We start from the raw sequence: 26,176 nt of genomic DNA on the forward strand, positions 1-26,176 counted from the left end.
CCATTTTGTGGAAACGTTGTGTGTGGACCAGGTGCACATTACGTATTTGACAGGTCCTACATAATCCTTTTGGGATAGGTGGACATCAAATTTTGAGACAGTAAACCTGACTTGCATTTTAACAGGACTAAAAGTTCTTAAAACAAATAAATCCCAACTTTCAACACAGCTAGCCTAAATACTCATTGACATATAATTAGTCTTCTTTAGTGGCTCTACATGACCAACCGACAAAATATCAGAAGTCCGTGAGGCATGATCACTCAATAAATTAGTTAACCCATAAGAATATATTATTAAAACTAGCTGCAGTTAATTTTTTTCCAAAGGTAGGTGTAAATGCACATGCACTGATTTGGATACCACGCCAAATCGATATGGTGTATAATTTTTATTATATTCTGGAAACGTTTACGAGGATAGCCATAAGCGACGCGTACGGAGTCCACATGGTGACAGATTTGAAACATTATTTTTCTCGTACCTGTAAATCTGTAATGCAAATTGTCGATATTTAACTACTCTTTATTTTTTGAGATTGAATATAAATCGACTATGGTGTTACCTAAACAACTAGATGGCGAATATGTAATGCCAAGTTCATATGTAATCTCATATAGCATTTGTCAGTTGTTGCGTGAAGCAGTGTCTGTAGATGTTAGTTAGTTTACTGGACAACGACCTGATCATTTGTGTGATAGGGAATGGATGCACTCTTCTTAGGATAAGAGTTGCCTACGTATCAAGTTTCTTGGGATAAACTTGAATCAAGTCTTACGTAGTTTATCTCTCTCTATTTATAGATGTTTGAGCTGACCTTCCTTATTTGCTCCAGACCGTTATGAAGTGTAGATCCACCTTGTGTGATATCTTGGAGATTCGTCATTATTCTGATGTTACAAAGTAAATGTCTCATTGATTGTTGCATTGACTGAGCTCCAGGATTACACTAGCTAATTTGCTTCTATAAATGGCTGTAACTGATGTTGGGGACGTTCTGGGTTTGGGTTACTGGTACGCTCTGATGAATTGGTACGAGCTGATGGATTACGACCTGGTGTGTGGACACGTGTACTGTAGTGTAGAACGGAGGGTGTGTGGACACGTGTGCTTTTTCCACCATGTGTACTGTTGTAAAGCGACCTGGGTTTGGGTCGCTGGTACGCCCTTTATTTTATATGTTCTGTGTACAGTCGTGGTGGAAAAAGTATGGGTAAAATAAAACTTGTCAGACAGCTGGTTATTTTAATCGGGTTTTGAAAAATTTGCGGAAACTATTAAGCTAGATTTGTCGACCCAAAATCGTGGCGGTTTGTGGTCGAGTCATGATTGCAATTGTGGGAATACAAAAAGGTTTGTTTTTCTTCAAGGTTTTGCGCTGTCAAAGGGTTTTGTTGTGTTGGAAAGGTCATTTGTGTCTTCATTCTACCAGTTCAACGAAGAAAAGGCAGAGAGAAAGAAAAAAAAATACTCAACAACCCTTCTTTGCTCATTCATTTTCCAGGTGCGTTCTTTGAAAAAACTTGATCTTTGTTTCTTTTTGCTTTCATAATGTCTATGACCAGTGATAGTTTAAGTGGTGAAGTTGAGATAGATGAGTGGAGAGAGAGAACAGTAAGTGCTAAAGAAGTTGAAGCTATGGTTTGTAGTGGTGATGAGGCTTCATCGTCTTCATCGTTGGAGACGATGGTTGATGATGCGAGGAGGCCTAGGTCGGAGGATTGTTATGCTTCTTTGAGGGAGGAGTTTGGTTGGGTGGAGGCCGACCTGGCCATGTACGACCTGAGTAGGGAGAGGAACTTGTATAGTAGTGACTATGTTCCTTGGGGTGGAGGGGTAGTGGTTTGTTATGGAAAGTTGAAGGCTGAGATGAGATTGCCTTTTTCCCGTCTTACTGTGGAGGTATTGAATTTTTTGGGAAAAACCCCTTGTCAGTTCGTAGGGAACAGTTGGAGGATTTTTCAAGTGTTGGATTTGTTGAATGAGAGAGACTATAACATCTACTTATCAGATGTGTTGGAGCATTTCACTGTGAAGAGGTCGGTTGCTCTGAACTTCAGTTTTCAAGTCGGGAAGGGGAAGTCTCCTGTTATTGTGGGAGTGAGTAATGAGAATTGGGGGCGTAGGCCGTTGTTGGTTGTGGGTAGATATTGTCCTTCTCGTTGGGAGTTGAACACTCGTGTTGTATAGTTGGATGGTAGGTCGTTTGTTCTAGGTCGTATTGTGTGTATTATATTATACTTTGGACGTTCTGACTTATTTGTTTTGTTTGTGCAGTGGTTCATATTCTTGATCGTACTGAGACCGGTGCTATAAAAGGTTTGCTTGTTTGAGCTTAGAGGAGAAATGAGCTTTGTTGGGGGAGGTTGTGCATTATTTTAAGAGGAGTGGAGGATAGAAAATCAACCGTAAAAAACTGGAGCAAAAGAGGAGGGCTCACAAGGTTGTTGTTGATATCTCTGATTCTAGCTCGGATCCTACAATAGAGAGGGAGAGCCAAAGGAAGACACCTATTTCTGAAGGGAGAATGGCTGGAGGGGCAGCTAATAGCTATTCTGCTTCAATAGGGACGGCTGGAGGAGCTGCTGAAAGTCGTTCTGCATCCAAACGCTCTGAGGTGGGTTATGGAAGTGATGGTGGTAGTGTTGGTGGAAATGCTAGTAGAAGTGCTGGTGGTAGTGCTGGTGGAAATGCTGGTGGAAGTGCTAGTGGAAGTGCTGGTGGAGGTGGTGATGCTCCCACTTCGTTCCTGGGGCCTAATCTGAAGAGGCGCTCCGAAGTGGTTGAGACGATAGGGGCAAAGAGGTCTCATACTGAGTATGAAGAATGACCTGGTGCTTGTGAAAGTCGTACTTCTTCAGGTCGGGTACCTTTGAAGAGGATGAACTTGAGTGATTTGGATGTTAATGCTGGGGTGGGTGGCTGAGGCTCATGGTAAAAGAAAGTTGGGGATTCTGAGCTAGCTACCCAAAAATGTCAGGGGTTGGGGAGTGCGGCCCCAGGTAGCAAGAGTGGAGATGACGTTCTGAGTAGGTTTGTCATGTATAAGGACCCTGCGAGTGGGCTGAGAAAGTTTGTGAAGAATGGGGACTGTAGTTTTAAGTCCTCATTGGTGGCTGGAGGGTTGCTGGAGAGCGTTGTTCTTGATGGAGATAGGCGTAAGTTGGATTCTGGGAAAGGTTTGGATGTGCACCTGAAAGAGATGAATCGGTCGTTGTGCTTTGTGAGTGCTCTGCTGATCTGAGCTTGTTTTCTTTATGCTTTGTAAGTATTGCTGATCTACATATTTTGTTGTTTGTTAGGTTCTGGCCATGTACAGGAAGTTGAGGGATATGGCAACCATCTCTGACCTGTACAAAAAGGAGTTGGATGCCGCCAAGGAGGCCTATGACAAGCTGGTGGTTGTGCAACAAGTGGAGAGGGCTGAGGTTGTTGGGCTGAGGGCTCAAGTGCACGATCTGGCTGGGAATGTGGCCTTGTTGCGACCTACTCTTGATGTTTCAAAGCTAGAGACTCAGCACTGGGCTGGTGAGTTCAAAAAGGCACAGGTCGTTGGTGAAAAGGCTGAGGCTGAGTATAATGACCTGGTTGATTTGGTGGAGAGTAGGGTTGAGTATGTTCTGATAGATGATTTTATGGAGCTGGATCGTAAGTACAATGCCCTGAAAAGATCTGTCGAAAGTGGGGCTACAGTGGTAACTAGTGAAAGTACCGCTGCAGATGCTAGTAGACGATCTGATCTGCCTTTCGACCTAGGTGTTGTTCCAGTTGCCTCTCCTGATAATGTTGTCGTAGATGTGTTGAAAGTGGTTGATGATCCGGCTAGTAGCTCTACTGCTGTAGAGGGCTGCGAGTTGGATCCTTTGAATGTAGAGCAAATTTCCCGTGTTGTGTAGTATTGAGCTTCTCTGGTTTGAGTTTTTGTTTGCAGGTTCTTTGAACAATATTTAAACATTTGTGTTTTTGCTACTGATAAACTATATTTTTAATGATTGGGATACTGAGGTCGGTTTCCCGGGATAATCTGGGGGCCTCTAGTATTTATCCAAATTTGTATTTAAGTAGCAATATTTAAATTACTTACTTGCTAAGATTGTGTTTGATGTTTGTGTGCATATGATTGCTTTTGCTGTTTTTGATTTGTTGTATAACGACCTGTGTTCAGAATTGATGAACTGTTGGACTTTGATAGATTGTCTGGTTGTAACAGGTCAGAGCATTCGTGTATGACCTGATATTTTTGCATAGTTGACACCTAGGCTTTCTCATGCCCTTAAGTGTGTGTGCTGAGTCGTTCCTTCTTAGGGGAACTTCTTATTGATATAATTAGTCTTTGAACGGCCATTATAGTTGAGTCTAACTTAAACCATGTCGGGGTCGTAAGCTGGCTTGGGGTCCTTTTGGAGGACCCCTGGATTGTATTTGTCTGATAATTGGCATTTGAGTGGCAATTACAGTTGAGTCATACTTAACCCTGACGTTGGTGTAAAGTTGATTTAGGGTCCTTTTGGGGGACCTTGGGTTGAATTGATTGATAGTTAACCACTGTGTGGTTATTGTAGTTGAGTCGTTCTTGACTCCGCCTTTGATGTACAACCTAACATTGTGATGTCCGAGGTCGGGTTGTGTAGTGCAAGATGCCTGGTACTCATGTAAAGCAAAAAGATGACATATGTACTCGAAACGTTGATGAAAATTTATTCATATCGACTAATATATCTGGAAAAAAAAACTTATTGATAAAATCGCTTGAGGAGAGTTGTATTCCAAGGTCGAGGATAGCATATCACCAAGCTGAGTTTTGATCCAGTATGCGCTATTTCCAATGACTTTGTCAATAATGTACGGGCCTTCCCATGTTGGGTCGAGCTTGGCAGGAGCGAGTTTCTTTTTGAGAATTAGGTCATCAGCTTGAAAAGATCTTGGATCGACCTTCTTGTTGTAAGATCATTGGATTGTTTGGTAGTATCGAGCTAGGGATATTGCACCTGTTTCCCTTCGTTCTTCTAGGAGATCGACCTCTTTTTCCAAGATGCTATCATTTTCTCCTGATTCGACAATGTCAGAACATGTGGTTGTGATTGTGAGTTCTGATAGTATGACTGCTTCTGCTCTGAAACAAAGTGTGAAAGGAGATTCATTGGTACTAGCTCTGGTTGTTATTCTGTATGCCCATAGAATGTTCTTGAGTTGTTCCGGCCATTGGCTTTTCTTGCTTTCCAACTTCTTTTGGAGATTCTCCTTGATTGCTTTGTTAGTAGCTTCTACTTGGCCATTGCTTTGTGCATATCTAGGTGTAGAAAATGCTTGAATGATGCGCCAATTTTGTATAAATGCCTTAACTTGCGAGCCAACAAATTTGGTTCCATTGTCCATGAGAAAGGTGTGGGGGAAACCAAATCTTGTGATGATATTGGTCCATATGAAGCTGATGACGTGGACTTCTTTGACTTGAACTAGAGGGATTGCTTCTACCCATTTGGTGAAGTAATATGTGGCTGCTAGGACGTATTTGAGTCCTGTTTTCTTTTGTGGGATGAATGGTCCCATGATGTCTATCCCCCACATGTGGAAAGGCCAAGGGCTGGCTATGTTGACCAACTCCCATGCTGGGCTTAGGTGGTTGTGGCCAAATGTTTGACATTGGTGATATTTGAGAACGTACATTTTTGCTTTGATATGCATGCCTGACCAGTAGTACCCTTGGGCTATTGTTTTATGTGCCAGGGATCTTGCTCCTACATGGTTGCCACATTCGCCCTTGTGAATTTTGTCGAAGATGAGTTGGCTTTCGCGTAGAGGGATACACCTGAGGTGGGGTCTGCCTGCGGATTTACGGAACAAGCGTCCATTGATTATGGTGTTTTCTTTTGTGGGATGAATGGTCCCATGATGTCTAGCCCCCACATGTGGAAAGGCCAAGGGCTGGCTATGTTGACCAACTCCCATGCTGGGCTTAGGTGGTTGTGGCCAAATGTTTGACATTGGTGACATTTGAGAACGTACATTTTTGCTTCGATATGCATGCCTGGCCAGTAGTACCCTTGGGCTATTGTTTTATGTGCCAGGGATCTTGCTCCTGCATGGTTGCCACATTCGCCCTTGTGAATTTTGTCGAAGATGAGTTGGCTTTCGGCGTGGGGATACACCCGGAGGTGGGGTCCACACTGGATTTTCTGGAACAAAGCGTCCATTGATTACGGTGTTTTCTTTTGTGGGATGAATGGTCCCATGATGTCTAGCCCCCATATGTGGAAAGGCTAAGGGCTGGCTATGTTGACCAACTCCCATGCTGGGCTTAGGTGGCTGTGGCCAAATGTTTGACATTGGTGACATTTGAGAACGTACATTTTTGCTTCGATATGCATGCCTGGCCAGTAGTACCCTTGGGCTATTGTTTTATGTGCAAGGGATCTTGCTCTGCATGGTTGCCACATTAAGCTTTGTGAATTTTGTCGAAGATGAGTTGGCTTTTCGTGTAGGGGATACACCCGGGTGGGTCTCGCACTGCGGATTTATTCTGGAACAAAGCGTCCATTAATTATGGTGTATCTGGGAGCTCAGAATTGTATGGCACGAGCATTCTTTGTCTCTGATGGGAGCTCACAATGTAAGATGAACTTGACAAATGGGCTTATCCAAGATTGACTGATTTCTTCTTCGGATGAAGGCTGGAAATCTATGAGGCTGTTGACGCTTTCTTGTTGGTAGGCGGGCCTCTCAAAATGTCAATGTAGATTGTGCTGGGGCACTCCTTTTGTGCCTTTGAGGCTAAGAAAGCTAGACTGTCTGCATGTCTGTTATCTTCCCTGGGAATATGATCTAATGAGAATGTTTTGAACGATCTGATGAGGTTACTGACGACCTGATCATACTTTGCAAGGTTTGCTCTGTTCGTGACATATTCCTTGGTGATCTGCTTGATTATTAGCTGTGAGTCGCTGTAAGCTTTAAGTTTTGGGACTTGTAGTTGTTGTGCCATGCGGAGGCCCGTGATCACTGCTTCGTACTCCGCTTCATTGTTGGACGTTGCAAAATCGATCTTGATTGATTTTTGTAGTTGGGTGCCTTTTGGTGAAGTTAACACAGCCCCCAGTCCACTGCCGTTGTTGTTGCACACTCCATTTACCTAGAGGTGCCATGTGTCTGGGGTTGCTAGTTGATGGAGTGAAGTGATGGGCTCGGATTTCTAGTTGTCGTCTTCAACGGGGAAATCCGCAAGGAAGTCAGTAACGACCTGTCCTTTACGAGACGTTCTGGGAACGAACTCGATGTGGTGCTCTCCGAGCTCTTTAGCCTATTTGGCCATTCGAGCCGTTTTGTTGTTGGAACTCAAAACTTGCTTGATGGGTACATCGCTTATTACCTTAATGTTGTGGGCCTGAAAGTAAGGACGGAATTTCCGAGCTGAGTATAACAGAGACAACATTGTTTTCTCCATTGCCGAGTAATGTTTCTGCGATCGCCAATGTCTTGCTCGTGAAGTAGACAGACTTTTCGATTCCATCATTTTCGTGAAAGAGGACTGAGCTGATTGCAAAGTCGGTAGTTGCAAGATAAAGTCCTAGTGTTTCTCCTTCTTCTGGTTTGGACAGGACGGGTGGAGTTGATAAATAAGCTTTCAGGTCGTTGAAAACTTTTCGGCATTCGTCTGTCCATGTTAATGCTGAACCTTTTTTGAGTATTTGCAAGAATGGTCTACATTTATCAGATGCTCATGAGATGAATCTATTGAGGGCTGAAACCATTCCAGATAACTTGTAGATTTGTTTCTTTGTAGTTGGCTCTGGCATGTCAAAGAGAGCTCGTTTCTGTTCTGGGTTTGCTTTAATGTGTCTTTGTTAAACGAGGTAACCTAAGAACTTCCCTGAGGCTACTCCGAATACGCACTTGGCTGGGTTGAGTTTCATCTTGTTTTGGCGTAACCTTTCAAAAGCTTCTTGTAGGTGAGAAATGTGATCACCCGCCTTCTTGCTTTTAACCACCATATCGTCTATTTAGACTTCCATGGTGTCGCCTAGCAAGTCTTTGAATAATTTGGTGACCAGTCTTTGGTAGGTCACACCTGCGTTCTTCAAGCCGAATGGTAGGATGTTGTAACAGAACGTTCCTTGCTCGGTTATGAAGGACGTCTTTTCCTGATCTTCCTCTACAAGCGGTATCTGATTATATCCATTGTATGCATCCATAAATGATAAAAGCTCATGACCGCAGGTTTGATCTACCAGTATGTCGATTCTTGGTAGGGAGAAGCTATCCTTTGGGCAGTGCTTGTTGACGTTGGTGAAGTCTATGCAAAGTCGCACCTGACCATTCTTCTTTGGAACGACTACAATGTTGGCTAGCCAGATATCCGACCTCTCTGATGAATCCCACATTTTTTAGCTTTTCTATCTCTTCATTGATGGCCTTTTGAAATTTGAGTGCTAGTTTCCTAGGTCGTTGTTTGATAGGCTTGACAGTTGGATCTACATTTAACTTGTGGCAAGCAACCTGAGAGTCGATTCCTGACATACGGATATACGACCAAGCAAAAACATCTTTATTGAGAGATAGGAATTTGACAAGCTGCTCCTTGAGCTTGGGGTCTAAAGCAGCCCCTACATAAACAAAATTTGGGTCATCATCTGTGCCCAGATTAACTTTTTCTCCTGGTTCTATTTGAGCTTGTCTCTTGCAGTTGCTGGAGGGCTGGATGCTTGAGGATCTTGCTTATTTGGGATGTATTTATCTTCGACGACCTGAGGCTTGGGTAAGGTCGTTGTGCTGTCGTGATTGCATCGGTGAGCTTCTAATTGGTTGCTTCTGAGCTCCATGATGCCTCGGGGTCCGAGGAACCGTAGGACTTGGTGCAATGTTGATGGAATTGCTTGGATCTTGTGAATCCATCTGCATCCTAGGATGGCAGTGTAGGATGACTTGACATCGATTACACTGAAGTGTGTTGAAGTTTTCACCATGTCCTCTCTTTCCCCAATAGAGACTGGTAGGATGACGTTTCCAATGGCATCAGTGCGGTCTCCATTAAACCCATAGAGTGGTGCATTTGATTCTATCATCACTAAGTCTGGCAGGTGCATGTCCTTGTAAGTTTGATAGAAAAGTATGTCGCACGAGTTGCCTGGATCGATGAAGACTCTTTTGACTGTCCACCCGTTGATTTTGACGTGCACTACTAGGGTATCATTGTGGGGTAGGCACACCTTGTCTAGATCCTCCTCAGTGAATAAAATTTCTATTGTTGTTTGAGGGTTGGTGGGATTGATCATCTCAGCTTTGTGGGAGAGGTGATAGATTTCTTGAAGCGCTCTAACTCTTCGACGCTTTTCCCGACCCGAGGTTTCGTCATTGGAGGTGTCTGTAATCATGTTGATTACCTTTTCCTCATCATGGTCGGAGGAATGTTGTTTCCTGTTATGCCTCAACCGACCTGGTGATTTAGATCGTCGGGCCGTTCGGCTCCTGCTTCTATTGTTGGCAGCTCGTTCATGGCTACGGCTCCTGTTTCTGTGTCGCTTGGCATCCAGCTTATGTCTGAGGTCGTTGTCTGGCAGGAACTCCTTCAATTTGCCTTCCTCCACTAAGTCTTGGAGGTAGTGCTTGAGGCTCCAACATTCATTAGTGTCATGATGATGGAGCTTGTGAAAATGGCAGTATGGACGTTCAGGTATGGCGATCACTTTGTTGATGTTGGGCTTGAAGTATGGTGATGTATATATCTTCTTCAGGATTTGGCAGGGTGTCCTAGAGAAGTTGGAGAATTCCCTTTTTGTGTAAGAGAGCTTGTTGGAGTTATAGCCCTTGTTGTAATTGTTGGTGTTGTTGTTGTTGCTATTGTTGCCTGAATAGTGGTTGTTTTCTTTGGGTCCTCGCTTGTCGCTTACTGCGAGGACTTCTTTTCCTTTGCGCTGGGCAAGCCATTCTTCGTACTTGATGTACTTGTCAATTCTATAGTACAGGTCGTCTAAGCGTTCTAGTTTGTTGTGCATCAGAGATCCTGCTAGGTTGGAGTCCTCTAAGAGAGCATTGGTGAATGCTGAAGTTGCAAAACTGTCCTTTAGGCCTGGCTCCATTGAGAGGAGTTCCTTCTTGAAACGTCCTAGGAAGACACGGATCATTTCGCCATGAGCTTGCTTGAGCTGAAACAAAGAGTCCAGGTCGACTTGCTTCTTTCTGTTGTGGACGAACTCTGCTGCAAACGTCTTAGCTAGCTTGTCGAAGTTGCTAATTGAATCAGGAGTTAGTATGTAGAACCATTCCAAAGCTCCGTCCTTCAGGCTGGCTGGGAAGAGCTTGCACTTCAGGTAGTCGTACTCCGGAACGCTGTAGAGTCTGAGAGTTTGGCTGAAACGAGCTACGTGCTAGCCTGGACACGAGCTACCGTCGTCTTGGGGAACTTTGGTTGGATGAAATCTGAGGGTGGCTGATTGTCCCTGAATTTCAGTAGTGAATGGTGACGCCTTGTACGTCTGGAGTATCTTCTGAGCAACTGGAGTGCGCTAGCCTTGTCATTTGGCTTCTCCAACCTTTGTGCGAAGTCTTCTAGCCTTTGATTGGTGGTGTTGGTGAGGGCTGTGACGGCGTTGTTCTCCACTATTTCTGGAGCGCCGTTGTTGGTGTTGGAGGTGGTGTGCTCGCGCATCATCTGGTTCTCTTGTTGAAGTGTTATGAATGACTCCTGTAGCGTCTTCATCTGATCTGCTAATGCTTGTAGCTGTGCTTCCATGGTGGCTTGTTGTGACCAGTGATATTAACTTTTTTGCCTTTTACTTTGTTAGAGATTTTAATCTCTTCTTTGGCGAAAGTGTGAATTCAAAGATTTTCCTTACTCACGATCTTCGTATTCATATAGTTTGCAGTAAGGATTTGAACCAACCTAAATTCTAGGACCACTTACAACTTGGTTTTTTACTCTTTTAGGGAACTAGTGAGTAAGTTTAAATATGATTATATTAATACTAAATATTTGGTTTCTTTACTATACAAAAATTAAAAACATTAAGTTACGAAATCATGCAACTAAGACACAATAAAATTTTACTAAAACAAAAGTGGAGAGTTAATTCTCCTCATGTGAAGATTACTTTTGTTATTTGATTTTTATAAGTGCATTAAAATCGACCTAGAACTCATAGACAAGTTCTACTAAAAGAAAACTTTATCCCCAACAAATATGACTAATCTCTAAGCTCATACATGCTAGCATGTGGAACCAAGCAATGACTTATTTCTAAGCTCATCACTTGATCCCTAACTAGACTCTACACCAACTATCATTTTAGGATAAGATATAGGCCTAGTTGTTCTTCCTAAACACTTACTAAACCAAATAACAAGACTTTTCCCTCACATGAGTGTTATTAACTCCCCACAAAGGAAAGGTTTAGCTCATGATCCTTGGGCTAAAACTAAAACAAGTGTGGAATGTAAAAAAGAGAGAGAACTAAAAGAAGAAGAAAATATATATTTATAAACTCACTTGCATGAAGAAGTGAGAATTTTTCAAGAGGAACACAAGGTTTCCTCCATTAAAACTATTACAAGCTTTTGTTTTCCAAACCAAAAACTAAATAAAAACTAAAGCTGAGGAACTAAAATAATACATGGTAAAGGAAAAGAAGTCAAGGGAGTAAATGGATTATCCCCCCTTGTTTTGTTTTCTTCTCCATTTGAAAGAAATCTCATTTCCTCCCACGTGAAACACCAAACCACATTTACTTCATTTTTATCCACCACATTAAAACAAAGTGACACCTTGCCTTTTTTTTCACTATTAACACCTAATCTAATTAATTACATGCAAGGTGTCAACTTTGCACCAATAATTTGGCATTTTTGTCTTGACATGCTCCATAATTGATGACTCATCAAATCTTATAGGCCCGTATAATGGGTCCACGTGCAGTCTAGTGGCGGTCTGGTCTTTTGGTAATTTTATAACTTTCCGCCTATGCGTAGAGTTCATCGCTCTGATTGTCTGAGCAGCTCACTTGTCGCATTCGGAGTCCTAGTTCAAAAGGTAGGAGCTTTGAAAGTTTGATGCTTCTGTGCGGATTTGTTGGGTTTTACATGGCTGATTTGGAAGAATTCATATATACGTCGTTCCCCGTGCTTTAACGCAGGTTTAACCAATATTTTCATGTTTACTGCGAATACCTGCAAAAGTACAAAAATATATTTATTTCATGATTATTAAACACATAATTAACCAAATTTATATGTCTCAATGGGGTTTCATATTACAGTTTTGGGTGCTTATCAACTAGCTTCATGGGCTTGAGAAAATGGTATCTATGTTTTCTCAAGAGAACGAACCGGCAGACGGTGCCAATGTAGATGTTTGTTAGTTTACTAGACAACGACCCGATGATTTGTGTGATAGGGAATGGCTGCACTCTTCTTAGAATAAGAGTTGCCTACGTATCAAGTTTCTTAGGATAAACTTGAATAAAGTCTTACGTAGTTCATCTCTCTCTATTTATAGATATTTGAGTTGACCTTCCTTATTTGCGCTAGGCCGTTATGAAGTGTAGATCCACCTTGTGTGCTATCTTGGAGACTTGCCATTACTTTGATGTTACAAAGTAAATGTCTCCTTGATTGTTGCATTGACTGAGCTATAGGATTGCGCTAGCTGATTTACTTCCATAAATGGTCAGAATCGATGTTGGGGGCGTTAAGGTTTGGGGTTTGGGTCACCGGGTACGCCTCGATGAATTGGTACAAGCTGATGGATTACGACCTAGTGTGTGGACACGTATACTGTACTGTAGAACGGAAGGTACTTACAATGTCCAAGATCTCAATAGCCAATAGTCAATACAATACATTTGAGTGAAGAACCTATTTGTTTAGTACATTCAACGACTTAGCAAGCAAAAAGATAATAGCAGTTCTAGAGTACTCAGGCTGCATCGGTACACATAAATCTGAGTTTTTGTACAGTATTTCGTGATGCAATATATTTGTACTTTTTGGTATGATGAGTAGTCTACATTAACTACACCACTCTCTCCTGCGCACACTAGATTTTCTAAAAAAAATAATTATGTCCGTAGACAAGCATTCTGTTCTGAATTTCAGTGTTTCTCCATAAATTTGCGGGTTTCAAAGAATTTGGTAAGCAAGATTTTGAAAATTACAACTTTAAACTAACAAGAAACAGGTTAAATCTGTTGGAATTTGTTTACATTTTGATTTTCAACTTCGCCAAATGTTCAAGCATATCAATTCGAAATGAGTAAATAACTTTTGCTCGCCGTTCTGGGTTAACGTGCGAGTGTGAGGCTATATTCAGTTTTCTAATTAAATAGAGTCAATCAACCATATCTTAATGTAGATATATCAAGGTTTTACCACATGTATGACCATTTACCTGACAAGACCCTTATAAAAAAAAAAAAAAAAAAAAAAAAAAAAAAAACTGACAAGACCCTTAGTGAGGTTGTTCAAAGATGTCGCGATTTCGAGCTAATACATGGCTCAATGAGTGACTATTATTGGTGTGGATTGTAAAGGAGTGTTTTGGTTTTCCTTAGTGTTTGCGAAGGGAGAGGGAAGAGAGTTGAGATTTTCTGGAGGGACCGAAGTTAAACATGAGCGAAGCCCCCTCGTATCCTCTTTTGGTTTTTCCTTTTCAGGGGAGAGAGGAATCAGGTCCGACGTAGTTCAAATAGGTGGTATTTATAGGCTTGAGGAAATTTCAATCCGGGAGACACGTGTGTCTCTTGCACACGTGTAAGGTGGAGATCGTGAATGAGTGTTGGGCTGGTTATATTATAAGTCGTGTGCTGATTGGGAGTTGGCGCGGTTGCCCCTATTTCCCGGTGGTGGGAAGTACAAGTAAGATTTTGGTAATGATTACCCCTGGTGGTGACCTTATCCGAGGCGTTCTGTCTCTGGCCATGCATTCGTACCGAGACATCTTTGTTCGTACCACCTACCTGAAAGGAGCTACTCACAGATCGGTATTGGAGGTCGATGTCCTGAGCTCGCCATGCGTGTTCTCGAGGGAGCTGCTCACAGGTCGGTCTTGGAGGTCGATGTCCTGAGTTCGCTTATGTTCCACGCGTGCATGATAACTTTATGAGGATATCACTCCCCTACATGGATGTTGGAAATTAAAGGAAACTGAAATCTGAAATATAAAAAGATTAGAGTGAAAAGTGAGAATACTATCTTATCTATCTATCTACCCTACCCTATAATGAGGCGTATGCGGGCGGGGCAAATCCGTTCGCCACCACTTCAGATGGTTTTGTCTCCAGTTTTCACGCACTCTATACTTCTTCATTCCCAGTGTGGCCTGATATATTCATACTAGTCTCTGTGCACGTTATCTCTACACTATATCATAGCAGGGTTTTGAGAAACCCACTCTCCACTATGGAGTAGGCAAATTGAAATCTCCCTATTTACTCAATTTATAAACACCTCCCTCACAAAAATTATAAACCCCCCTTTATTAATAATTTAGAAGAACCCCCTAATGTAACTTAAATTATATAATTATTTTCTATTTTTCTTCCTGAATTTAGAACAAGCCCTCTTTTATTAATAATTTAAAAAAAAAACTCTCTAATGTCACTTAAATAACATAATTATCTCTTATATTAAATTAGATGTGCCTCCCCTATGTAATTACAATTAGAATAAGAAACCGTGCTAATTATCGATCTCGAATGACGGGTTTCAAGATTTCAGGAAAAAAAAAGATCGATGCGTAGCACGGTTTGCATACTTGCTTCCAAATAGGGCCCCTACCAAAACACAAAAATTAGAAACCCATCATCCTAAGCATAGCTCCATCTGTTCTACCAAAAGACTATAATACCCCTATCTCAAAATTGATTTCCATCTTTTACGAAGATTATTGATGGGGTTTAAAACTTTCACTGGGGGCAGAATTGTCATAAAAAATGACCAAGCAGAAGAGGGACATTGCTGTTGTAACTGAGTCTGGGATTGTTTAAATAGTGAAGATATTCTGCATTAGAGCATTCCCAATGCAAGTCACATATATTCACCTCCACGTAGGCAATATTTCCCCTATTTTCCACCGTTTTGGTGAAAAGCAAGGTGATGCTGCCCAATACAAAGGTGAAAAATAATCTCGGACAGATGTTGGATTCCGTCTGGAAGATTTTTTATCGAGATGGAATGTAACATCCCGTCTGGTATTTTATAACGAGACGGAATGAAACATCCCGTCTGGTGAGTCTAATATCAACAGATGCAAAACAGCCCACTTTCACCTTCTTCCAGCGCTTCCATTGCGATTTTAGAAACCTCCATTGCCAAAAAAAAAATTGATTTCTTCAATTCCTAATGACTTCTCCACCCCCCCCCCCCCTGCCTCACCACCTAAAGAGCGTGGTAGATAGTTTGGAAATTTCAAAATATCAAAAAAAAAGGACAAAAAGGATTGTTGTCAAGAACTCAAAATGTGGGCGTGGAGGATGAAATTGAACTTGGGTTTAATTTTCCACCGCGTTGTGAAATCGAGGAACACCCACCATTAGCGTCAACATCGGTCTAACACGTAGCAAATAGAGTGACGGCGTCTCAAATAAGTTTTAGATTTTTTTTATGTTAATTATTATTATTTATGTTAGTTTATATCAAGTTTTTGTTGTCTAATTAGTTTGAATTTGTTTCATTACGATAAAAAAATTTGAGTTGAAATTATATCGTGTTGAATAGTTTGTTGTATTGCGTGTAATATAGGCAATACACCTATGGAAAGTACGTTGTGCACTTTCAAATGTTGTGTTAGGGTGGCGTTGTTTGAAATCAAAAACGGATTCTAATTTTATCACGGTTACCAACATTATAGCCACCACACCATTTGGGAATTTTTTTTAATTCAAATTTGGGACAAAATGATCAAGCATTGTTGTTTGGGATAATTGAAAGGTGGTGAAAATCTACCCACACATTCCATTTCCCATGGGGTGAGCTTGGGATTACCCCTCTTAATTTCACAATGCTCATGGGTATCCCAATTGGTTATGGAGATGCCGTTCCTTTTGATGAAAATTTGGAGATTTTTTTTACGGCAATGAGTTTCTTTGAAGGTTTTGATTTGGTAGAAGATGATAAGGAAGACGGGTTCTTGAGATTATCGATTGAGCAGTTTAAGGGAGGAGCTATAAATATGAGTTGGCTTACTTCGAGATACTTGAATAGGCTAAAGGAGGAGCTATAAATATGAGTTGGTTTACTTCGAGATACTTTAATAGGCTAAAGGAGAAGCCGAAAGACTATCATATTGGAGAGGATGTGGGATTATGACTGGGGTCAATCCATCTTGGCGTACCTTTACCGTTAGCTAGACCTCGCAGTTGAGACGAAAGATGCTAAAGGTAATTTGTGCGGCTTTGTTTGGAGTATACCGGTAAGTCTTATTTATTAAGTTATTGTTTCATCTCATTTATTTATCTAGTTATTAATGTTGACATATATATATATATATATATATATATATATATATATATATATATATATATATATATATATATATATATTATATTGATATTGTATTTTATCTATTGATTTAGTATTGGTGATACAAATATTTTCGTGTAATGCATCATGTGTTGAAGACGTTGGAAGAGAATGAGACTCATAACCTGATTCCACGTATTCAAGCATGGGGGCTTCATCGTAGGCAGAGGGGGTATGGGGATCTATCGCATAATATTCATAGCACTCGTTAATAGATTAAGCTTTTAGGAGCTACCCGAATTTTGTGGCAACCCTGGGCCTCTTCCTTCATATTTCAGACCCCTTATGCGGATATTCCAGATGTTTCAGAGAACACTGAGAACCGTAGACTATCCTATATGTGTCATAGAGCAATGTTTCTTTCTCAGTGGCGAGTGATACTTGTAAAGTCAGTAACTGCATGGTACCTTGGGGATAGATGTTAGCATCAAGTACCTTACCCACCACCCATAGATATGACAGCCTCTAATATTCTTCCTACAACTCTTGTGCACTATAAAGCAAACCCAAATGATTTGCCAGACGCATCAGCTTTCATTTTTACTTGAGACTGTGACTTGTATTGGAAGAGGGTTGGTCGAGGTCTCTTGCTAGGTGCGTTATACCGGGGCACCAATTTTGAAGGGGTTACTTCTGAAGCATTGATGCCTGACATTCATTTCCCAGAAGGAGTGGAGTTGCCACAGTCACAGCCCAAGGTGTTTCATGATATTGAGATGCCGCAAAAAACTCCACAGATATTTGATGAGTCTAACCTTTGGCACTGGAGCATGATTAATTCTCAGGGGCAAGAGATGAGCATACCTATTCCACCAGCAAATGCCGCATTGGTCACAAATTTGTTAGAATAGTTTGAGCAGTTAGCCGTGGTTAGTATGATTTAAATTTATTCATGATTTGTTATTATTATTATTCACTATAACATGTAACATGCATTTGTTTTGTTAAACAGGAGGAAGTAAGTTCGGAGCTCCTTAACTACAGCTCTCTCAGTTATGCCATGCGTGCGTTGTCCATGGAGTCCTCTCGTCAAAGTTGTGAGTACTTACAACAAGAGCGAAATCGAACTTTGCAGCTTCAGAGACGTGTACAAGAGTTGGAGAATGCTGGAAGTGCCACACCTCAAGCTCAAGCTCAAGCTCAAGCTCAACCTCAACCTCAACCAGAGAGGTGACAACGACGTAGGGGGAGAGCTCTTCGACCGAGCCTTCTCATAGGGGGAGGAGGTCTCAGTAGATATTTTCTTCTAGTTTGTAATAATTGTGCGCCATTACTTGTAATATGGCGTTTGGAATTGTTGTTTGTAATGACTTCTTTATTAGCAGGTTTATATTAATGAGTTTTGGATATGAATATGTCAATAAAACAAAGGAGGTTATGGAAAAAAAAAAAAAAACAGGAATTATAAGTTAGTTTTTTTTACAGAGTTTCTATGTTAGACTTGGGTGCTTTTTTGGATTGTTGTTTGTCTTATTTATTATTTCCAAAGTATATTAGCAGGTTTTGGATATGAATATGTCAATAAAACAAATAAGGTTATAGCAAAAAAACTTTCAGGAATTATAAGTTACTAGTCAAAAGTATACTGTATAATTTTTTCAGGAATTATAAGTGCATTTTACTAATTTTTCAGGCTTGGTTATGACAAAAAATTTTATAGGAATTATAAGTTGCATTTCACTCATTTCCTATGTCTTGGTTCTGACAGAAATTTTTTCAGGAATTTCATTCATTTTTTCAAGCTTGAATCTGACAGGAATACTGTATGGTGTAGACTGAGACGGAATGTAACATCGTCTGGTCATTTAAACTGAGACGGAATGAAACATCTCGTCTAGTAACAAAAATCCATGCCTTTACGCCTTTCTCTCATTCCATACATTAGAATTATTGATGGTGGACCATACATTGGAATTATTAAGGGTACGTGTTGATCACAATGGTACATTTTGATAGAATGTGTTGTCACTTGGAGAATGAACAAAAATCTTATAAAATGTGTTGTCAATTGGAGAGTGGACCAAAATCTAACTATCACATGTGACCTTATCACATGTGACCGTACCTTACATATTTTGTTTTACTCTTCTTTCTTTTAAATCAAACAAACAACCATCTTCTTCCCCACAACCAAGCTAAAAAATTAAAAAAATGTCTAGAGAAGATAGAATTGCATTAATATTCAACCAAAGTTTATGGGGAGGATCTAGTAGTAATAGTTCGTCTTCTGGTTTTACCGGGTCTTTTTCTGGTACTTCCGCTGAAGATGACTACATGGAAAAAATTAAGAGATGAGCATAATGATATGATGAGGCGAAAGAGGAGGAAGAGGTAGCAGTTATACACTACTGGGGCATTAATGACCAATACACCAGAAAAAGGGTTTACTAACGGTTATATCCGTTAATTATATTTTTACTAACGGTTATATCCGTTAGCTCTGAGGCGTCACTCTCACTTAGGCCAAATTTAGTAACGGATATATCCGTTACTAAAATTATTTGTAACAGATAGCCAACAACCCATAGCCTGATTAAATTTATCATTTGTAACGGATATATCCGTTAGTAATGGATGTGGTCACTTATTTACTAACTATTGTTTGTAATGGATATATCCATTAGTAATGGACGTGGTCACTTGTTTACTAATTAATTGTTTCTAACGGATATCCATTAGTAAACTGTATCCACTAAAAAAAAAAAAAAAAAAAAGGTCACATCTAGTCCACCATGCAATCTTTGCTACTCATCCCATTTACCATTTGGAAGGTCAGTGTCACCCAATGTTCCACAACCTCATTGTACTTGTTAGCTTCAAGCTTCAATTCACAAGTGAAGTAACCACAGATCGCAACCAAATGTATTGAATACAGATGAATTCCAAAAATGCTAGCAGATATTGTACAAGAAGCACAAACAGATGACACAAAAATAAGAAATATAATAAGGAACAGTTGACAAAAAAATATAGAATAGGTTTCTATAGTGCATCTACAATTAAAATGAAAAAAGACCATGAAAAAGTAGTGCACTTTTTAACTTAGATCAACTTACATGTATAGTCACTTTAATTAAGTAGACCACAACAAAACTGCCACTTCATAACACTCATAGTAATTGAAAATATCATCTTCAATTCATGGTGGCAAATCACCATTAGTGGAAACTACTCGTCAAGATACAAATGATAGCATCTTATGTACTTACAGTGCTTCATTTCGCTACGAAGCCAACCATTTACTAGAATGAGTATCCGTGTGTAAAGATCCACATCCACTGTTCTCAATTGTCATTTTCAGTGAAATCGACGCCTTGTAAAACTTGAACCTCACAAGCTTGGCAAAAGTACGGACTTCATAAATGAAGCTGTTCCATTATTGGAAGCGCCTTGTATCTTCAAAACTGAAGTAACCATATTGTTCAACGAGGCATGGGCTTATTTCTAAGAAAGATTTAAACAGTATATAAGCATGTTGAGGGCAATGAAGGGGAACCTCGTGACCTGCTCCCTCTATTGCAACAAAGGTCAGTCCAGCATATACTTGACTCCAGCCACCAATCTAGATCACAAAGAAGAGAAAAGAAAAATGTTAGGCAAAAGATAATTAAAAGTTTCTTGTGTTTAACAATTGAAAAACCAAAGTTTCTCTGTTATTAGACTAATCTTCCCGTTGTCATACCAAGGATACCATTTGCTAAGGGTTGGCAGCTCAAGAGCTCATATTCAAGCCACTTCACAGAACTAACAACCTGCAGGGGACATTTTAAATTGCAAACTCAGATCTGGAACCAATCGACCATGACGAACTGCATGACCATATAAAAGGGGGAAGGCCTAGATTCTAGAGCTGCCTGATCATATAAACTTACAAAGCATCCAATAGACAAACAGAGAGTAAAAAGATGCAGTTCTTCTAAGAGTTGACTCTAGGAAACTTCTAACAATTGGACTCGACAGGAGCTACGATATCAGATGAATACTTCTGCTCCAACTTACAAGGGGTGGGGTTCCTTGAGCAATAAGCTGAATAGCTACAGACCATGGAGTATTCCACATGTAGGGTCCAACCACAACTTGAAAAGTTGTTCCACTCATGCTGCCCGCACTATTCAGTATTGTGGAAAACTTTGTTAGAAGCACAACTTTCTGTATTGGCAGCGCCAAGCCAAAGAGAGCAACATAAAACCACAAGTTGCGAAACAATTTTAAAAGTGAAGGCGCCACAACTGCAGTGGGATCAAAATCCGAACAAATTTCTGCAATGGCAGGAAGTAGAGGCCCTAAAAAATTAGCTCCACTTCTGCAGGATAGTATCCGTGGGATCAACAGCATAACAAATTAAGAATGTCACTCTTGCCCCCAAAATCAAACATATATTAACATATGAAAAAGGAATAGCTAGCAAATTAAGAAGCCTCCTCCCTAATGCATAAATTAGTGGAATATACACTATGTAGTTGATGAACCAGATTAAGAACGTCGTTATATTTCTCAACAAAGAACAAATTTCTCCAAAATTGGAATTTCAAGTATTTTTCTTTAATCAGTTATCTCGATTGAAGTAGTAGACCATAAATTAAAGAAGAACTCTCCAGCTTATTTTATAAAAAGTTATTTTATATAGAGAGCCAGTGTATCCTATTGACAAGATTTTCACCTTCCACTTTTGGACTCTGCAGCTAACCCTAAATCTAAGCATAAAGAGAGCAAACGATGGCGATAGTCCAACCGCAATTTAGAACTTGAAAGACCACTTGCGATCAGAAGAAATCCTAGAGGAAGAGTCTAGAATGTGATTGAACCAATGAGCATCCATTGTAAAAAGAATAGGTAAGCACAGGAACAATACATGCAAGGTTGAAGTTTGTGAAAAAAACACTCCTAGATTAAATACAAACCTCCACACGTTCTGTAGTCGCTTCTGCTGTAAACATATGGAAACGAAAAATGAAGTCTCAGAGACAAACTTCAAACTATCAATAAGATTTCTTAATTATCAAAAAAATATGAGACAAACCGCATACTTGAAGGCGCAATAAACTAGGAGCTGAAGCGTCACCCTCTTCTAAGCTTTCAATAAATAATGGCAATACCATGTCTACCATTTCAGATTTATTAATAGAAACATTCAAATCAGCTAACAAGCGTATTATGCTGAGTTGCACAACAGGAATAGTCTGTTTCTCTTTCTTGTCCTGAAATAGCATAAAAGTGCATAAGAACACATTGATGTGAAATCAGTCAATAAATGCAGACATACAATAGTTGAAAGCCACAAGCATATATAGATAGTATAACAACCTTAATCCAAAACCAGCATGTACAAACTTGCACTAACACCTAAACAATATGAAATACGAGATAGCTAGCATTTTCTGGCAAAAATATGAGGATTTAAGCGATATTTGTTAGAAGGCCAGCTCAAGTTAAAGCATAATGTAAGAACTTATACAGTTTAGAGTAGTTTATGTGCTAGAGCATAAGGTTTAGTCCCACATATGTCAAGTAAGTTAACTTTTTATGCTTTTGGTTTTTTTGTAGGCATCGTGATTATGTTTAGCTCCCAACACTAGGTGGAGACATGAACTATGGGACCCACACCCATCAAGCCGTACCAACACTCCCCAGAGACCGGAGGGACTCAAACCTGAGACCACCCTGAGCTGTGGTGTAATCCAAACTAGTTGACTCTTCATTCTCCTCCATAGATACAAAGAGAATGATGATAAAAGTTTTGAAGAGACCAACTTCCAGTACAAATATATAAGAGGAAGTCAATTTGAGAGCTCCACTGCAGACTTTGAGGAGACTAACTTTCTAATAATAGCTTTCCTTATACTTTTGGCCCAAGTGAGAGGAACTTGAGCACATTCCTAATTCCTTCAACTCAGTTTTGGTGTGCTAATGTATTGTGTATAATTGTGGGATAGCATATGAGGACAGGAGTCAGTGGAGAACCGTCATGTCAATTGTCGACCATCTAGTCCTACATATTTTCGATTGATTTACTTTATTAAGAAATCCCTCACAGGTCCCTAAATAAGTTCTATATAAGATTTGCAAAGCCTAAGATTGTCCTCCATTCCCCATCACTTGGGGTTCATTCCAGTTAATGCAGTTAATGGGGTGCGATCATAAATATAGTACACAAGTACACAACAGTATTTTATTCCTATTCACATTTATGAATCGACATAAACAATCAAAAGTCAAAATACTAACCTCTTGTTCCTCATAATCATTCCTTTCACGGATACTTGCAGTTAAACCCATTATCAAAGTCTCTACAGGACCTCGGTCCTTGTTCCAACCATATTCAATTATCTCACAACTCGTCCTTATGACACTTCCAAACATTGACCCTTCGCTGCCACCCCATGTATCTGCCTGTTTCAGTAAGTATGATGAAAGAAAGCTAATGAAAACTTACCACATTATGATTTAGAATCTCGTGTTTTAATTACCTGAGCACAAGCAGCCAACACAAGTGGTTTTAGACAAATAAGGAGAACTCGTAGCAGCTGACCCCCACGAGTGACAACAATCTTTGCTACTCCTTTGAGCAATGAACTAAATAGTATAGCTCTTCACAAACTCTAAGTTTTTGCCACGCCGAGTATAAGCAAAGTTCTGCAACATCTACTAGCAATGCAAGTGTCTCAAGAAGGATCTTCTTTGATGATTTACCATCTAAATCAAAGGAAGCAAGACTTCTAATTTGCACCAAGGCTGCAGCTTGGTATACAGACAACTTAGAAGTGATCGTAGCTTTTAGCATTGCCCCATCCTCTGCCCAGTCACATTTTCTTATCTACCCCAAACTAAAACAAGATACTTAAACTCTAAACTAAACAAGAAAGTTAGCACATCATTCTAATAAACAAACTAACAATGTACCTTTAGAAAAATCAATAACGATTGTAATTGCTTCTTAGAAACCATTCTAACTTGATCAAGCAGCTCATGTTTAATCGGCACTTTATCCACAATATGCCCAATCAATCTCAACGCAATCGCTTGCTTCTCCAAACTATCAAGCCCCTCTTCTTCAAACAAAGCAAGATGTCGTCAAAGCATTGCCACTCCTCCATCACTATTCCCAAAATTACCTCCCACTTGATCTACACTACTCCTCCAACCAATACTCCCATTCAGTGAAGCCTCGCTAGATGACGGTGTCTCCACTTCCCTCAAAACCAAATTACTCGAAGACCATGACACATTACTAATAATCTCATTTCCCCCCGGCGAACTCTGTATCAAAACCGACCCCAGAGGAGATGCCGGCGGCTCCGCCAAGACAACCACACTAATAAAACTAGTCAATAAACACGTAACCAATCTCTCCGCATCTAAACTCCTAAACGGTGGACAATTATTCGACAATGCAATTAAAAACACCCTACCAATACCAATACCAACATCCTCACTACTATTAACAAAATGAACAACATTAATAACAATCTCACATACAAAACCCACAACTTCCTCCACAAAATCACCGGATAATTGACTCGCCTTAACAATATAGCCTAAAAACCCAGCTTCTCTAATCCCTCTCATCTCCCATCAATTAATACTATAGATTGTTGTTGATGTGTTTCAAACTGTTAACCCCAATTAGAAAAATGAATTAAAATCCCCATTAACAGTGAGAGGGAGAACCGACTGAGGAGCTTACCTAATTGAAGTTGTTCCAACTAAGAAACATCTTTCCAAACAACCACGTGAATTGAGAGAGAGAGAAGTGATCTTTCAATGGCAAAAAAGTAACCTTTTTTTTCATCGAGAATCTAAAGTGAGAGATGCAACAGAAATTGAAGAAAAAAGATCGAAACCTTACCTCACTAACGTAACTAGGGTTTTACAGAGATAGAGAAGAAGATGCTTCAGAAAATAGGGTTATTCAAAGAGGGTTTTATGTTTCCTTAATAACGAAAAAGGAGGCAAAACGGAAATTATAAGTGTTAGTCGAAAAATACTGCCCGCTTATGATTTTCTTTTTCTTTTTAAATTTATTTAATTTCATTTGGATCAATTTTCCCATTTGCTCACGGATATAAGTGTTAGCATATCCTAACCCAATCGTGAAACTATTAATAAATATTAATAATGGAATTTAAGTAACGATTGTGGTCATAGGTAACGGATATATCCATTACTTAATGCGTAACAGTTATTTCCGTTACTAACTAAAAATTTGCCCTGTTACAAAATAGCAGTTATGGTGTAGCAGCCATTGAAGATGTGGATACAGACAAACGCGGTGGATCTATGATGGGCAAAGTATAAACATTTAGAGATGGTGGTGATTTACGTAAACAAACTATACTGAGGGATTACTTCACAACACCTTGTAGGTGGCCTCCTCATAAGTTTAGGCGAAGGTACAGGATGCAAAGAGAGCCTTTTACCTATATGTTGAAAACTGTTGTAGCATTCGATGACTACTTCCAAGACAAGATGGATGGATTGGGTCGGCAAGCAACTTCTGGGTTGCAGAAGGGATTAGCTACAGTTGAACAATTAGCAGCTGGTTGCTCATCTGATTCAATGGATCAGTATTTTCAAATTGGAGATTCCACAGCAGCTGCATCTATGAAGCGTTGGTGCGCTGCAATAATCACAGCGTTTGAGGAAAAGTACTTTAGACAACCAAATGAGGCAGACACGGCTAGGATATTAGCTGAAAATGTGGCAAGGGGTTTTCTAGGAATGCTTGGATCAATTGACTGTATGCACTGGGTGTGGAAGAATTGTCCAACTGGATGAGCTGGACAACATGTAGGGTACAAGAAGGAACCAACTTTGGTACTTAAAGCCGTTGCAAACAAACACTGTTGGATCTAGCATTGCTTCTTCGGCTTACCATGTTCGCATAATGACATTAACGTGCTTCATCATTCTCATGTTTTTTAATCATTAGAGCAAGGTGAGGCTCATACTGTTAATTTTAATGTGAATGGTAATGACTACGATATGGGATATTATCTTGCTGATGGTATTTACCCAAAATGGGGCACATTTGTTCAATCCATTCGTTATCCAAGAAATAAGCATGAAAAGATCTTTAGTCAACATCAAGAAGCTGCAAGAATAGATATTGAAAGGATGTTTGGAGTTTTGTAGGCAAGATGGCATATTATTAAGGCTTATGCGCGTTGTCATAGTGTTGTTGTTCTTGGAGACATAGTGAAGGCATGCATTATAATGCATAATATGATTGTTGAGAATGAACGTGCAAGTGGAGTGTGTAATTGGAAAAGTCAAAGGAAAGAAAAAAAACCTGAGCTCTTTCAGGAAGATGATGGTTATCATTTTGTCTATCAAATGATTCAAGCAAAAAATAAAATCAGAAATAAAGTTACACATACTAATCTTAAAAAGGACTTAGTTGAGCATGTGTGGAATTAGACTGGTATGGAAGAAACAACAGTACCAATTTATGATCCAAATTGGTCGGATCCGGAGGGAGAAGGAGGGGAAAATTAAAATGGAAATGAAAGTGAGTGATCTATTCAATTCCAAAGTATGATGTATTTCCTAATGTGAACTATGAAGTTTCAAAGTATTTCCTAATGTGAACTATGAAGTTCCAAAATATTTCCTATGTATTTCCTATTGTGAACTATGAAGTTCCAAAGTATTTCCTATGTATTTCCTATGT

The 26,176-nt window shown here is 39.9% G+C and overlaps 1 protein-coding gene and 1 long non-coding RNA gene across 3 annotated transcripts; one reads left to right on the top strand and one right to left on the bottom strand.

Moving 5' to 3' along the window:
* Window positions 1–21,536: 21,536 nt before the first annotated feature.
* Window positions 21,537–24,456, bottom strand: LOC147475992 (uncharacterized). 2 transcript variants are annotated; one of them, XR_015208528.1, is made up of 4 exons: window positions 23,407–24,456; window positions 22,974–23,320; window positions 22,732–22,896; window positions 21,537–21,704 (listed from the first exon to the last, which is right to left on the bottom strand). It is a non-coding gene; the product is annotated as an uncharacterized LOC147475992 (long non-coding RNA). The 2 variants fall into 2 exon arrangements; XR_015208527.1 differs by having other exon boundaries at window positions 22,974–23,330.
* Window positions 24,457–24,903: 447 nt separating this feature from the next.
* Window positions 24,904–25,359, top strand: LOC147475993 (uncharacterized). The gene is made up of 2 exons (XM_086585599.1): window positions 24,904–25,243; window positions 25,298–25,359. Exons 1-2 carry the CDS (start codon window positions 24,904–24,906, stop codon window positions 25,357–25,359), a joined length of 402 nt encoding a protein of 133 aa, XP_086441725.1.
* Window positions 25,360–26,176: the final 817 nt, after the last annotated feature.

The sequence above is a fragment of the Coptis chinensis genome, chromosome 9, assembly GCF_015680905.1.
Source record: "Coptis chinensis isolate HL-2020 chromosome 9, ASM1568090v1, whole genome shotgun sequence".
In the NCBI taxonomy this organism is placed as follows: Eukaryota; Viridiplantae; Streptophyta; class Magnoliopsida; order Ranunculales; family Ranunculaceae; genus Coptis; species Coptis chinensis.